Source organism: Crocodylus siamensis, chromosome 10 (genome assembly GCF_052110815.1).
Source record: "Crocodylus siamensis isolate JL-2025a chromosome 10, ASM5211081v1, whole genome shotgun sequence".
NCBI classification, from domain to species: domain Eukaryota; kingdom Metazoa; phylum Chordata; order Crocodylia; family Crocodylidae; genus Crocodylus; species Crocodylus siamensis.
In genome coordinates, this window is record NC_143404.1 from 5,024,887 (window position 1) to 5,037,152 (window position 12,266).

General features: G+C 56.0%; 1 protein-coding gene across 3 annotated transcripts in view; it reads left to right on the forward strand.

Annotated features, from left to right (window-relative positions):
* The window catches only part of FLT4 (fms related receptor tyrosine kinase 4), a 73,328-nt gene that overhangs the window by 36,636 nt on the left and 24,426 nt on the right, over nucleotides 1-12,266 (forward strand). For all 3 annotated transcript variants that reach the window (XM_090064931.1, XM_090064929.1, XM_090064930.1), the window contains exons 4-10: nucleotides 4,023-4,135; nucleotides 4,963-5,125; nucleotides 5,242-5,381; nucleotides 6,519-6,690; nucleotides 7,000-7,117; nucleotides 7,872-8,026; nucleotides 8,838-9,000. In XM_090064931.1, the coding sequence (XP_089921057.1) occupies nucleotides 4,023-4,135; nucleotides 4,963-5,125; nucleotides 5,242-5,381; nucleotides 6,519-6,690; nucleotides 7,000-7,117; nucleotides 7,872-8,026; nucleotides 8,838-9,000 (1,024 nt within the window). The remainder of the gene's footprint in view (nucleotides 1-4,022; nucleotides 4,136-4,962; nucleotides 5,126-5,241; nucleotides 5,382-6,518; nucleotides 6,691-6,999; nucleotides 7,118-7,871; nucleotides 8,027-8,837; nucleotides 9,001-12,266) is intronic.

Here is a 12,266-nt window from a genome sequence, read left to right on the forward strand (position 1 = left end):
GCGGAGGGCTGTCCCCCCATGCTGAGAGGACCAATATCCGTCCCCTTCTGCAGGGCGGCTGGAGCTCTGCTCTGCCCGGGATTCAATCACAGCGGTGCCGGGGGGTTGTTCCCGTCCGTCTGGAATGCAGGAATTTTCAGCTCCGCGCTGTCCCCCGGGCAGAGCGCTGGCCCTTCGAGGAGCTCAGTCTGCACAAAAGTCAAGGGCTGCCGGGCTCTGCGAAGAGCAGCCCCGGTGCAGGACTGAGCCCTGTGGTGCTCCGTGCAGTGCTGGACCCGTAGGCGGCAGGGGACAGGGCAGAGCGCAGGCAGGCTCCGACGGACCCGGCTGGACGTGGCCGTGCCCATCAGCCCCGACTTGCAGAACCTCGTCCAGTTATATCAGCTGCCTTCTGTGGTGCCTGGGCCTCACCTGGCTGGAGACTCGCTGCTACGCCAGGCAGAATTAGGAGGCAAGTTTCTGTAAGAGCGTCTGTCCCCCAGGTATGAATTGTGTCTCTTATTAGATGCAACTGTGTGACCTGAGTCAAACCCCAAGGTCTGCAGAGGTGAAGAGCTGCTGCATTAACTCCCTGCCCTCACTGACGGTCCCCCCATTCTGCTTGCGCCAAAGCTAAAAGCTCATGCTGTGAAGATGGATCATCTGCCCGCTGGAAGGAGTGGGCCATCATTTGCTCCTTTTCTAGTCTGTGTTGTCACCGTGAGCTGGGAAGGTTGTGATCTATAAGACAACATTTTTGGCAGGGCCAGGGTAGCACCAGAAATGCACACACAAGATTGCTCCTGCCGCTGCGATGACTGCAGTGGAAAAGCAGCTCAGTCTGGGCCGCCGGTGGGGAGGCATCAGGGTCTCGGGGGCTGAGGCGCCAGCCCAAGATGCAAGAGATCTAGGATCAGCTCTGGTCCCTGTCATGGATTCCCTCAGGCAAGCTGCTTAAACTTTCTGCAACTTGGCTCCTGCCCTGTTAAAGGAGATAAGCCTTCTCTGTGTCAGGTGTGTTGCGAAGATGCATCCATGAGTGCCAGAGGCTCCTCCGATGCTGTGATATCAGGGTTTGTGTAAGTACCTAAGTAGATGGCCAGTTAAGTGTCTCTCTGACCATTGAAGCTCCATGAACAACCAGTGAAAAGAAACAGAAGTAAATGGAGAAGCAAATCTGCAGACCTCAGCTGCTAAAAGCAAACACAGAGTTTCTCCATCCAAATCACTCTTAAAAAAGAGCCAAACCACAGGCTGCCTGTAGAAGCCCTGTTCCGGGTGTCCAGGCAGAAGGAACCTTTGCAGCAAGAGGGCGACTGAAGCAATGACCGTCCTAGTCGACAACTTGAATCAGTTGGAGGAGCGGAGGGTAGGATTAGTTGGCAATGGTTGACTTTTGCCTTATGTACCTAATGGTGCAAGAGGTGGATTGGACTAGATCCCAAAGTCTGACCTGTTGGGTCCTGACTCCAAGGGCATCTTCGTCTTGGATGGCAAGTGGCTGCACCGTCTAAGAGGGGTAAAGTATCAGGTCATCCCAGATGCATGCACCAGCTGCTGGCAGGCATTCACTGCGTAATGGCCGCAGAATTTCACCTAGTCCTCCCTGCCCTGGGCCCAGATCTTGTTTCAGCTCCATCACTTCCCCGTGTAAGAAATATTTCCAGTGTCCACGTGGGCAGATTTCACAGGAGAAGCCAGCTGAGGACAGATATGGTGCGGGCATTTCAAAGCTCATTGCGCTTGCTTTGGTGTGAGTTATGGGCATTAGCTATGGGTCCACGCTTGGATTCTGCCCCTGGGGAAGGAGCACTCGTGGGCAACGTGGTGCTGCTATTTCAGAGCAAATCTTCCTCCATTACCAAACTGAAAACAACAGCCAGCAACAGAAAGGACTTGGCAGGAATTTCCATCCCAAAAATTCATCATCTCATCTCCTCGTCTGGTTTGAGGCCTTTTATAAAACTATCAGTGGCTGTTCTTCAAGCGTACCTTGGAGGACCTGTTATATACAGCCACAGGGATTAAGTAACCCTTTGCCTGAAACAATCAAGTAATTGATGAGTAAAAGAAATCACGGCAAAAGCCTTGTATGGATGAAAGCAACAGAAGAGCCTGTGTTTCGCACCTGTTCGGCATTTGCAGCAAACCTCTCTTGCGGCCCCGGCTGGGGGGGGATCTCAGTATTGACCTGACGGGTGCAATCTCCCAGGGATGAGAAGGTTGCTTGTTTTCTAGGGCTGTTCGGTTCCTGGCATTGCAGCTGGAATTAAAACTGGAGCCTAAAAGCATGAACCTCTCCTGCAGCAGTTCCCACTTTTTTTCCAGGGCAGTCCCATTCCCAGTCAGTCCATGACTGGGTTTCCAAGCCAGTCCCAATCACTGTAATGAGGCTTTGCAAACTCATTCATTAAGTCCTTCGACCGTATTGGGGGTCATGACCTCTTGTTTGGGAACCACTGCTGTATTGCTTGCACTAAAAACATGTGGCAGGCTGCTGCGCTCAGAAGTGGGAAGGACTCTGCGGCTAACATAGGGCTATGGGGAGCAGGGGATGGATCACGCTGATCCTCTTTTGGCGGAGGCTGCCTGAAAGGAGGCTACTGGTGGTGCTGGATTTTATGACGTGGCTCCATGGCCATGAAAAGCATCAAGAGCTCTTTTCCTATGCAGTGCAGTGGTCGTCATTGAAAAGTCGCCATTTGTCCTCACTTTTATTTCCAGGTCCTGATGTGGATGGAAGGGAGAGTGAATAATGCGGCAGAGGTCCTGCCGGGAGGCCCTGCCCGTTCGCATAGCGCGGCCCTTCCCTGGGCCAGGGGCCATCTCGTTGTGAGCCTGGCACAACAGTGTCCTGGTCCACGATGGGCTTCCTGAGGGCAGTCACTCACGGGAGGCCTCAGCTAGACTTGGAGAGGAAAGGGGTGCGTCTCATTCCCGGTCTCCTGCATCACCCAGTTATCCTGTCCCACCGTGCTGAGGGCAGTGAGAGGTGCTGCATCACAGAGCTGTGCTGATAGCAAACATCGTCCAGGCCACAGAACTGGATGGTCCACACACTGGTGTTGGTGGTTGGCGGGGGCCCTAAGATGTGGGCCCTTGTCTTGCTTGATCAGGGCAATATGCTGAGCAGTCTGGGGGGGACAGTGCCCCCTGGGGCGTCTGTTTGCTGGATGTTCCCTTTGAGGCCCAACACGGTTTCTTGGAGGGCTCGGAAGGGTTTAGCCTAAGACACAGCATTTTACCAAGGCAGCTTCAAAGATTAATTCTGGTGTTTCCGCTCTTCCTGTCAATATTTGTGCTTGTGAGAGTCCAGCGGAGGTGGGGTGAAAGCCCTGGATATCTCAGCTCATCTGTTTATCTCCTGGCCGGGATCTCCGCAGGATGACATCTGCATACCGTTGGGCCATGCATCACTTCCTCCTCGGGTGGGAAGGTCGCACTGGCTGCCTTCTCTCGTGACGCGCACGTCCGTGCTGGCTCTGCCCAGTGTCACAGGGCTAGCAAGGTGTCATGAGAAGCGGTGTCGTGCAAATAAGAAGAGCCTCTTTTGCAAAGTCCTGGAGCAGTGCCTGCAACCCGAAGCCCCAGAATATTTTCTCATTTTTACATGAAGGGTTTTGGTGGCTAAATCACTGCCGAAATTTGACCATTGTTCTAAAAAAATAGCATTTGGCTGAGTTGGGGAAGTGGTCCAAGGGGAGGTGCCCAGTGCAGACAGCACTGAGGATATGAGTGGAGGGCAGGGGCTCCCATAAGGGAAGGCTGAAGGTCCTAGCAGGAGACGAAGGGCAGACCAGGCTCCCAATGGGTTCCTGCTTTCTTTCCACCCAGCATGCTCCCTGGGAATATAAGTAATATATTCACTTATTCCCTGGGTGTGTCCAAGGTTGACAGGTGGTCTTTTAAACTTCCCAGCGCCCGAATGCCCAGGTGGCCCTCCTGGTCCCCCTCGTGCTGGGGTGACCCTTGCCAGCAAGTCACCCATTTTTTCTTCCTCCCCTTCCCCACTCTTCCTGCCCCTTCCCTCACTTTTTTCTCAGATTTCGAGCAACCCTTTATCAACAGACCGGAAACGCTCCTCATCAACAAGAAAGAGACCACCCGAGTGCCCTGCTTGGTGTCTATCCCGGACCTCAACGTCACGCTGCACTTGGTAGGAGACCTGCCTGTCCCCCATGAACCCTCTCTGCTTTCACTGTGTGTTTTAATGGGCTGAGAAGAACTGGAGTAGACACTGCCAGGGCTGGGAAATGCACGGGGCAGATTTTCCATGGAAAGTGCAAGCCACTGGCTTCCTCATTCAATGTGCTGGCTGGAGCGGTGCTGACCAGGCCCTTTGAGCCATCTGTGAAGCCTGGCCAGCAGGTTTCCTGCTGGATCGCTCTGGCCCACTGAAGCTGTAAAATCTTTGTTTAATGCTATTTCCCGCTCGCATCTACCCCTGGGGTCGCTGCTGCAGTGAGCGTCGAGATCTTCAGACACACTGGGTGGCCAGCGTCCCCAAGAGACCAGGGGCTCCTCATTCAAAACAACTCTATTCTCAGCCTGCTTTGTGGCTAGGTACAATGGCATGACATCCTTCCAGGATGAGCCATGTTATTGTGCAAAGGTCTCCTGGGATCCTCTGGGGGCCGGGGGCCTTCCCCTTGCCCAGGCAGGCCCCCACACAAGGTCAGCACTCATGCCTTTGGGGCTTCTGCTTGGGACGGCAGTGGCAGCTTCCTCCGCTATCACTATCCTTTCCCATTCCTGGAAGACTCAGTCCCATCCCGCTGGTGACTTGCTGGGCTCTTGGTGCTCCTAGATGACAAGGACTTGGAGGCAGGAGGAGGGCAGGGGTCCAGCGTGGTGTATTGCTGCATGTCTCCCGCTCCCCCAAGAAACGCTGGCAGGACATGTTGGTTCACATGAAAGACAAGGAGTGGAGAAAGATGCCACTCTGCTTTCGGCAGACGTTGCAAACGGTTGCTTTCTTTCCAGCCATTCTCAGACCTCTACCCCGATGGGAAGAGCATTGTCTGGGACAACAAGAAGGGGATGCTGGTCCCCACTCGCCAGATCAAGGACTCCTGGTTCATTCAGTGTGAAACCGCCATTGACAAGAAGCCTTTCAAGTCCAATTTCTTCATTGTCCACATCACAGGTAGGCTGGTATCTGGCGCCCTTTGCCCTGCTGTGCTGAATTCCTCAATGTGCCTGTGGACACGTGGTATTTCCTTCACTCAGGAATGGCTTCTCTTCTCACCTCTGTTTTGTCAGGGAATGAATTGTACGACATCCAGTTGTTTCCCAAGAAGGCCATGGAGCTGCTTGTGGGGGAGAAACTGGTCCTGAACTGCACTGTGTGGGCTGAGTTCAACTCCGGAGTGCACTTCCAGTGGGATTATCCTGGGAAACAGGTACCTGAAACACCCTCCTGCCACCCCCAGCTGCTGCCCATACATTCAGCCTCCAGACTGGTGCTTCACTCATGCTGGTGCTGTTCTCAGGCCAGGAAGCGATGGCTACTGGGGCACGTGGTGTCCAGGGTTAACTTCCATCCTGTTTTCCTCTTTTTCTCTGCCAGGCAGTGAGCTCCCCCCCCATGGCTGATGGTGAGGCTCAGATCCCAGTTGTGGCCACCCTGCCTGGCTGAGGCCTGAGCATCCCATTTAGATCATGCGACTAGGCTGCTTCCCACCGAGTGCCCCTCTTCGCCATTATGCAGCAAGAGCCGGTGGAGGAGGGAACTTTTTGTTCCCTCCACTCCCGGGAAAGTCAAGCCGTCCTTTTCTGCCTCTCTCTGGCAGCCTGCAGGTCAAGTGCCAGTTTTGTTTCCACAGGTGCAAAACCACTGCAAACATCCTTGACTTGAGTAGGGTTATTTGAGCTTTTCAGGGCTGCAACTTGCAGCCGAGCGCCTGCGTCTGTCAAGGGCAGCGGAAGCGGCTGCTTCGCCCAGCTGTTCCTGTCACAACAGCCTTGCTGTGCGCCTCTTTACCTTGCGTTTTACCAGGGCTATTGTGTGCCATTGGCTTTGTTGTACATCCACTTCAGCATTTGAGTGAGGTTAAATGTGGGAGGCGGCAGGGCAGGGAACCTGTGACCTCCTTCCTTGTTGAGACGCCCACCCATGCCGGTAGCTCCTGCCTAGCTCCTGGTAAGATTAAAATACAGCTGGCAGGTGCTGGGGTAGAACAGCCACGGGCCAGACTTTGTCCTGTAAAACAGTACTCAATGGTAACGTTGCTGGTGAACTTCAGAAAGGTAAAAACACGGCAGGGTTCCTGGTCTAGTTGTACCTGGACCGCAGGCTGATTCATCGTAGGCCTGGCACAATCCCAGACCTGTAGGATTGGCTTGCTGCCAGGCTGAGCGGGTCCCAAAGGATGGAAGCAGATAATGGAGCTGCCCATCTTTCAAACAATGGCTCGGGGAGAAGCAACTGGGGAAGGACCGGAGCCCTCCAAGCCATGAGACTCCTCCTGTGGAAACCCATCCAAACTGCTCCCATCTTGTTTTTTAACCCCCTTCTTTCTACCCACTCCAACTGGCAGCTGCAGCGGGCCGCCACAGAGGTCCCCGAGAGGCGCTCCCAGCAGACGCACACGGAGCTCTCCAGTATCCTCATCATCCAGAACGTGAGCCAGCAGGACCTGGGGAATTACAAGTGCATTGCCAGCAATGGGGAGAAGATAATCCAGGAGAGCACGGACGTCATCGTGCACGGTACAGCGGATGTTCCCCGTGTCCCAGGCGGTGGGGGTCCGGGAAGGTGGCGGGGAGAGACAGCCTGAAAGCAGAGTGAGAGCTCCCAAAGCCAAGGATGAGCTGGGGGCCGCCGGCATTTCAGCTCTGAGCTGGCAGCTTGGTGTTCGCAGTTTCCTTACACCCCAGCAAGGGCACAGCCCTGTTTCCACACACTGACTGGCATGCACTCCTAGCACTCGTGGTCCTGCCACACGTGGCTGACTCCTCATAGAGCAGCTGGAGGGCCTGTCCTTTCATGCATCTCCTTTCCCTCCCCGGTGCCTACAGAAAAGCCCTTCATCAACGTGGAGTGGAGGAAGGGCCCCGTGATCGAGGCCACGGCAGGAGACGATGTGGTGAAGCTGCCGGTGAAGGTCGTCGCCTACCCGCAGCCGGAGTTCCAGTGGTAACGCACCTTTCCCTGCCCGCCCCTCCTTCGGACCCGCCAGTCATGCCAGCAGGACTGCGGAGGGAGCGGGGAGGACTGGGGCTCTCGGGTCTGGGGATAGCCCTGTCGGGGAGAGAGATTTCCCTCCAGCACTCCGGGGGGCCAGGAACTGGCTAACGGGATTGACTGAGAGATCCCCGCAGTTGCCGCTGATGGAAGTGCTCTCCCTTGGCTCAAGCCCAGGCAGCTGGCAGCCGGCCAGGGCAGAGAGCGCTCCTAATGGGCCCTTGGAGTCAGACTTCTGGTTTTGGCTGCATCGGCTCTCCCATCCCTCGACCTCCTCTGTCCTCGCCGCCCGCAGCCCCCCATGTACAGGGCAGGTGGCTACTTTGCAATGGTGGGCACCTTCCCCCTGCCCGGGAGGGAAGCAGGGTGTGTGCTGAAAGCAAGCGGCAGGGATGCGGAGCTGGGCACTGCCACGTTGCCCAAGGGGCTGAGCAGAGCTGCATTTGTGCTGCTCCTCTCCTGGCTGGGTAGCTAGGGTCATTGTCGCATGGAGGATAAAAGCAGAGGGCCTCATCCTGCACTGCTGGGCGCCCTGCAACCCGGGCCTCCTGGTGCTAGAGTCTGTCCCTCCAGGACATCAGAAGGCCCCTCCTTTGTTTCCTCAGGAAAGTGGGGCGACAGAAACCCCCATGTGCCCCCCAGCCTGGAGCATGCCTCGGCGGGAGCGTTCCTCTGGGTGCATGCGTTTTCTCTCTGCCTCCCCCAGGTACAAGGATGGAAAGTTAATTCCCAACAGGCAATCTCAATATTCGATGCAGATCAAGGACGTGGCAGAGCAGCACTCTGGGACGTACACCCTGGTCCTGAGGAACGGGCCGGCTGGGCTGGAGCAGAGCATCAGCCTCCAGCTCGTCGTCAATGGTAAGGAATGGGAAGGCAGCGGGTGGCCAGGGGGCCTCCTGTCCCTGGGGTGTCTCCAGGGGGTTCGTTGGCCCTTTGTATTGTTTCACAGGGAGACGGCTCTGTCTGGGAGCTGTCACCGCCTTCCCCAGCCCCTTGAAACACCTCCAGTTGTGCCGAGATAAGGACACCTGGCATTTTCAGCGTGGCCTCGTAGATAGGGCATTAGGCTGGGATCCAGAAGACCTGGGGGCCTCTTCCTGGCTCTGCCACTGGCCTCCAGAGGCTGGTATTTGCAACTTTCTTTGCTCCCATCAGCAAATCACTCACCCAGTCTCCACCCATGTCAATCCACTGGAGTTAGCCCAGGGATGAGTTAGGAACCTCCTGCATCCCTTCAATATGGAAACAACACGTCTGAGCAGGGAAAGGTGGGGCAGGAGGAAGGGACCCCATTGTTGGGATGGTCTGGTCCTGCTGAATGTGCCTCTTGAGAGGGCCTGACAGGAGCGGACTGCGGTGGTGGGTTGCCAGAAGCTGCTGTGATACATCAGTGATGTCCCACGGGGGAAGGCAACCTACCCTGCAGCGCCCACCGTGCACCCACCTCCACATTTCAGAGGTTCAGGTCCATTGCATCAGTTCACCACCCGGCCAAGAGCCTCCCGGAGCCCCCTGCGGCTGGACTCAGCTGCCATGAAGCCCAGAGAGCTCCAGAGACCCATCTTTTAATAGAGCAGGACAGGGAAGGGGTCATGTCCAGATGGCAGCTCAACAAAGGGGCAGCCAGGATGGTGCCAGGTGATGCAGGCGGCCGTTGTGCTGATTTCAGTTCCTCCGCGCATCCACGAGAAGGAAGCGTCTTCCCCGAGCATCTATTCCCGCCGGAGCCATCAGGCCCTCACCTGCACGGTCTACGGCATCCCAGCACCTGAAACGATCCAGTGGCAGTGGAGGCCGTGGATGCCTTGCCGGATGTTCTCCCGACGCAGCCTGTAAGTCCTGTTCCTATCCTGGCTTTTTGAGGAGAGGACCGGGCACCCGGGTCCCTGTCAGGTCACTCAGGAGAAGCTCCTGGGCCTGGAGCAGGCTGCCCAGGGAGGTGGTGGACTCTCCATCCTCAAAGGTTTTTAAGACCCAGGTAGACAAAGCCTTGTCTGGGATGATGTAGCTGGGGCTGGTCCTGCTTGGAGCAGGGGGCTGGACTAGATGTGACCCCCCCCGCGGTCCCTTCGACCCTCGTTTTGCCAATGGATTTAGTGACCCTCAGAGCTGGGCATGTCCAATAGGATGGGGGAGACTGGCTGCTGGACAGCGCTTTGGTACGTGGAGAGTGGTGTTGTCTACGACTTGGAGCAAGAAGGTGAAGAACCCAGGGCTTCTTAAAGTCAATCAGGGTTGTTAGGCCTTCTCAAAGAAATCCTGGGTCCTGACAAGAAGTGGTGCATTCACAGGGTTAGATACCTTTGGGCACCGGCCTACGGCCTGGCCCCACCCCGAGGCGATAATTAAAATGGGCCACAGTTAAAGTTCAACCGCAAGACTGTATTTAAAAGACAATAGTGACAACAACCATGGAAGGTTAACCAGTATAAACAGACGACACAAATATACAGAGAATAACAGGAAACATAAAATCAACAGTGCTCACTCCCGTCAGCACTCTCCCCAAGGTGGTGGAGCTCCTCTTCCGCCGCCCCCTGTTCTCCCCCAGTGAAGATTTCTGTACCTTTCCCACCGGGGACTCGGCATGTCACTGGAAAAGGGATAAATTATATGTTACCCACTCCTTCAGATGAAAGGTTCAGGATGTACTTCAGGCCAAATTCGAGTATACTCCACTGTCTCGGAGTATCATCTCCCACAGCCCAGGCTCCCTTCTCAACTCCCACCGCCTCCCGCGCGTCCCACCTCACAGCACTGGATCTTACTCATACACAAGATTTCACACCAATTTTTTTTTCTATTAATACATTTCATGTTCCAGGTCAAATCAATTCCAAATCGAATCGATTTGAGCAGAACTCAGTCGTTCCAAAAACCATATCGATGGAGCAGGCAGCACCCAATCATTCGAAATACCCCGTATGGCGCTACAACCGGCGAGTGTCCTCCATCCCAGGCTCTCACCCTGAGACTTTAGAGATTCCCAAATCCACTGGCAGGCATCCTACATGCAGACCCAAGCCTGGAGGTCTTGTGATTCGGATGCCCCCACTTGATATGAGCCAAAAATCACTGACTTGGGCATGGTATTTGCCCAATGCTCACACACCTCTTACACCGCAGCTTGCACACCCACTCACACCCACCTCAGCTCTCGCACCCTTGAACTCCTGTCCATCTCGTGCGCAACCAGTCATGCAGTCTCACGGACTGCAGTCGATCCCACGGTGACCACTCGGGAGCATGGGTGAGCATTGCAAGCTTTCCCACCAAAGAGGTGTGATGTAACACGAGGTGCTCCTCTTAGGAAAAGCAGGTCGTGACATCGTTAAGGTTGTGCGGTCAATGATTGCAGACCCGTCAGACCTTTAGTCACGGTGTGCACGTGTAACATTTACACCATTACATAGTGCAATAGGAGGCAAGGCCAGGAGCCAGTTGTCAACTGGGAGGCGCCAGGACTCCTGGGTCCTCTTACTGACCCGCTCTGTGGCCTTGATCTCACTTCGCCGTCATTGCCGCATTTTCACCACTGGTCAGGTGCAAAGCTCCAGGCCAGGATTTCCCTGCCCCTTGCTAAGGCAAAAACTGACACCTGCTCCTCACCCTCTCTTTATTTAAACGCTGGCAGCCTGTGATGTGCGGGACTACAACCAAAGCAGTAGGGGCCAGGGGCTGTGTATGCTCAGGCTCTGGGGGCTAGGGGACCCTCCAATCCTCTCTCCCAGCTCCACTGGCTGATGTAGGCTCTGGAAAGGATCCTGCTGGCCTTTTATGGCAGGAATAGGTCTCTGCAGTGCACGGCCTTCAGCATGATGAGCTGTAAAGGTGAGGGGTGTCTGGGAGGCCCCGTCTACACTAGACTTCCCCCTGCAAAATCCCTTGCTGCCCGTAGTGCTGGGGCAGGCCGCCTCGTACGAGGTGCTTGTGTAGCGGGTCCCAAGTCTTTTCATCCCTGTGCTATCGCACCCTGCTCAAAATAGGTGATGCAGCGGTCAAATGGCAGCTGGCTCCGGGGGGCTCGCTCGCTCCCTGGTCCCCACTGCGGTTCAAGGGAAAGGTTGTGTGCGGATGCATCCAGAGAGCGAAGCAGAGGCAGCAGGAGCTGGCAGAGAGGAGAGTCACAGGGCCTGGAGGAAATGTCACACTTGCACAACCACCCAGGCCACAAAGGCACTGCTGCCAGGGGCAAGGAAGCCAGGGCATTTCCACTAGCACACGAGCGCTTTGTGGCCCTGTCAGGAAGCAGCAGGGCCGGTGAGTTATGAGCACTGTCTCCCAAGGCCGCGGCGTTTCTGCTTAGTGCAGCTCCAGAGGATGCAGGAGGCTTCTTCCTGACTTCCTGTTGTTTACACAGATCCTGGGGCCCGCAAAACCCTGAGCCCTCTGCCCTGCGCTCCCGGCAGATTCCCCCTTGCCCTTACCCCCATGCACCCGTGGAGCAGCGTCGCTCTGCCCTGTGCCCCTTGCCCCCGGTTTGCCCAAGCTGCAAAGCACCAGCCCCTTCACAGACTGGGGATGCTCCCTGCTCACTCCCCCGGGGGCACCCTCGTGCCCTGCTCCGGGGGTCTCGGACCGACCCTCTGCTCCTTTCCACATCGCCCACCTGCCTTTCTTAAATGCACAGCCCCGTTAGACTGGGTTCTGCACTGCTGGAAAATCAAAGGCTGAACAGCCTCGGGCTCCTTCCCCCACATTGGAAAGCGCCGGGGCCAAGGAGGTTCAGTCACTCCCTTCTCTCTTCGCTGCCTTCAGCATCTGTGCCGGAGACGTTTCCCTCGGCCCCAGAGCAGGATTTCGGTGGACCTGAGCCACCAGGTGGGGGAGCAGAAACATATGCAATCGCTCCCCGGCAGCAAGCCCCAGGCGGTGGCATTTCAGCCCTCTGCGCTCCGGATCCAGCTCCGGAGAATCGTAATGTGGATTCAGAGCACAGCCAGAAACCGGCCTCGGCAGGAGCGACTGGCTTTCCTTTCCAGCCTCCTCCTGCTTTCGGAGGCCAGGACAAACTTGTAGCTAAAATAGTGGCCATGCTGGGCTGGTTGCTTCCCTCTCCCTGCTGCAGTGTCTCCCTCTGAACAGAAGTAATCCTCTT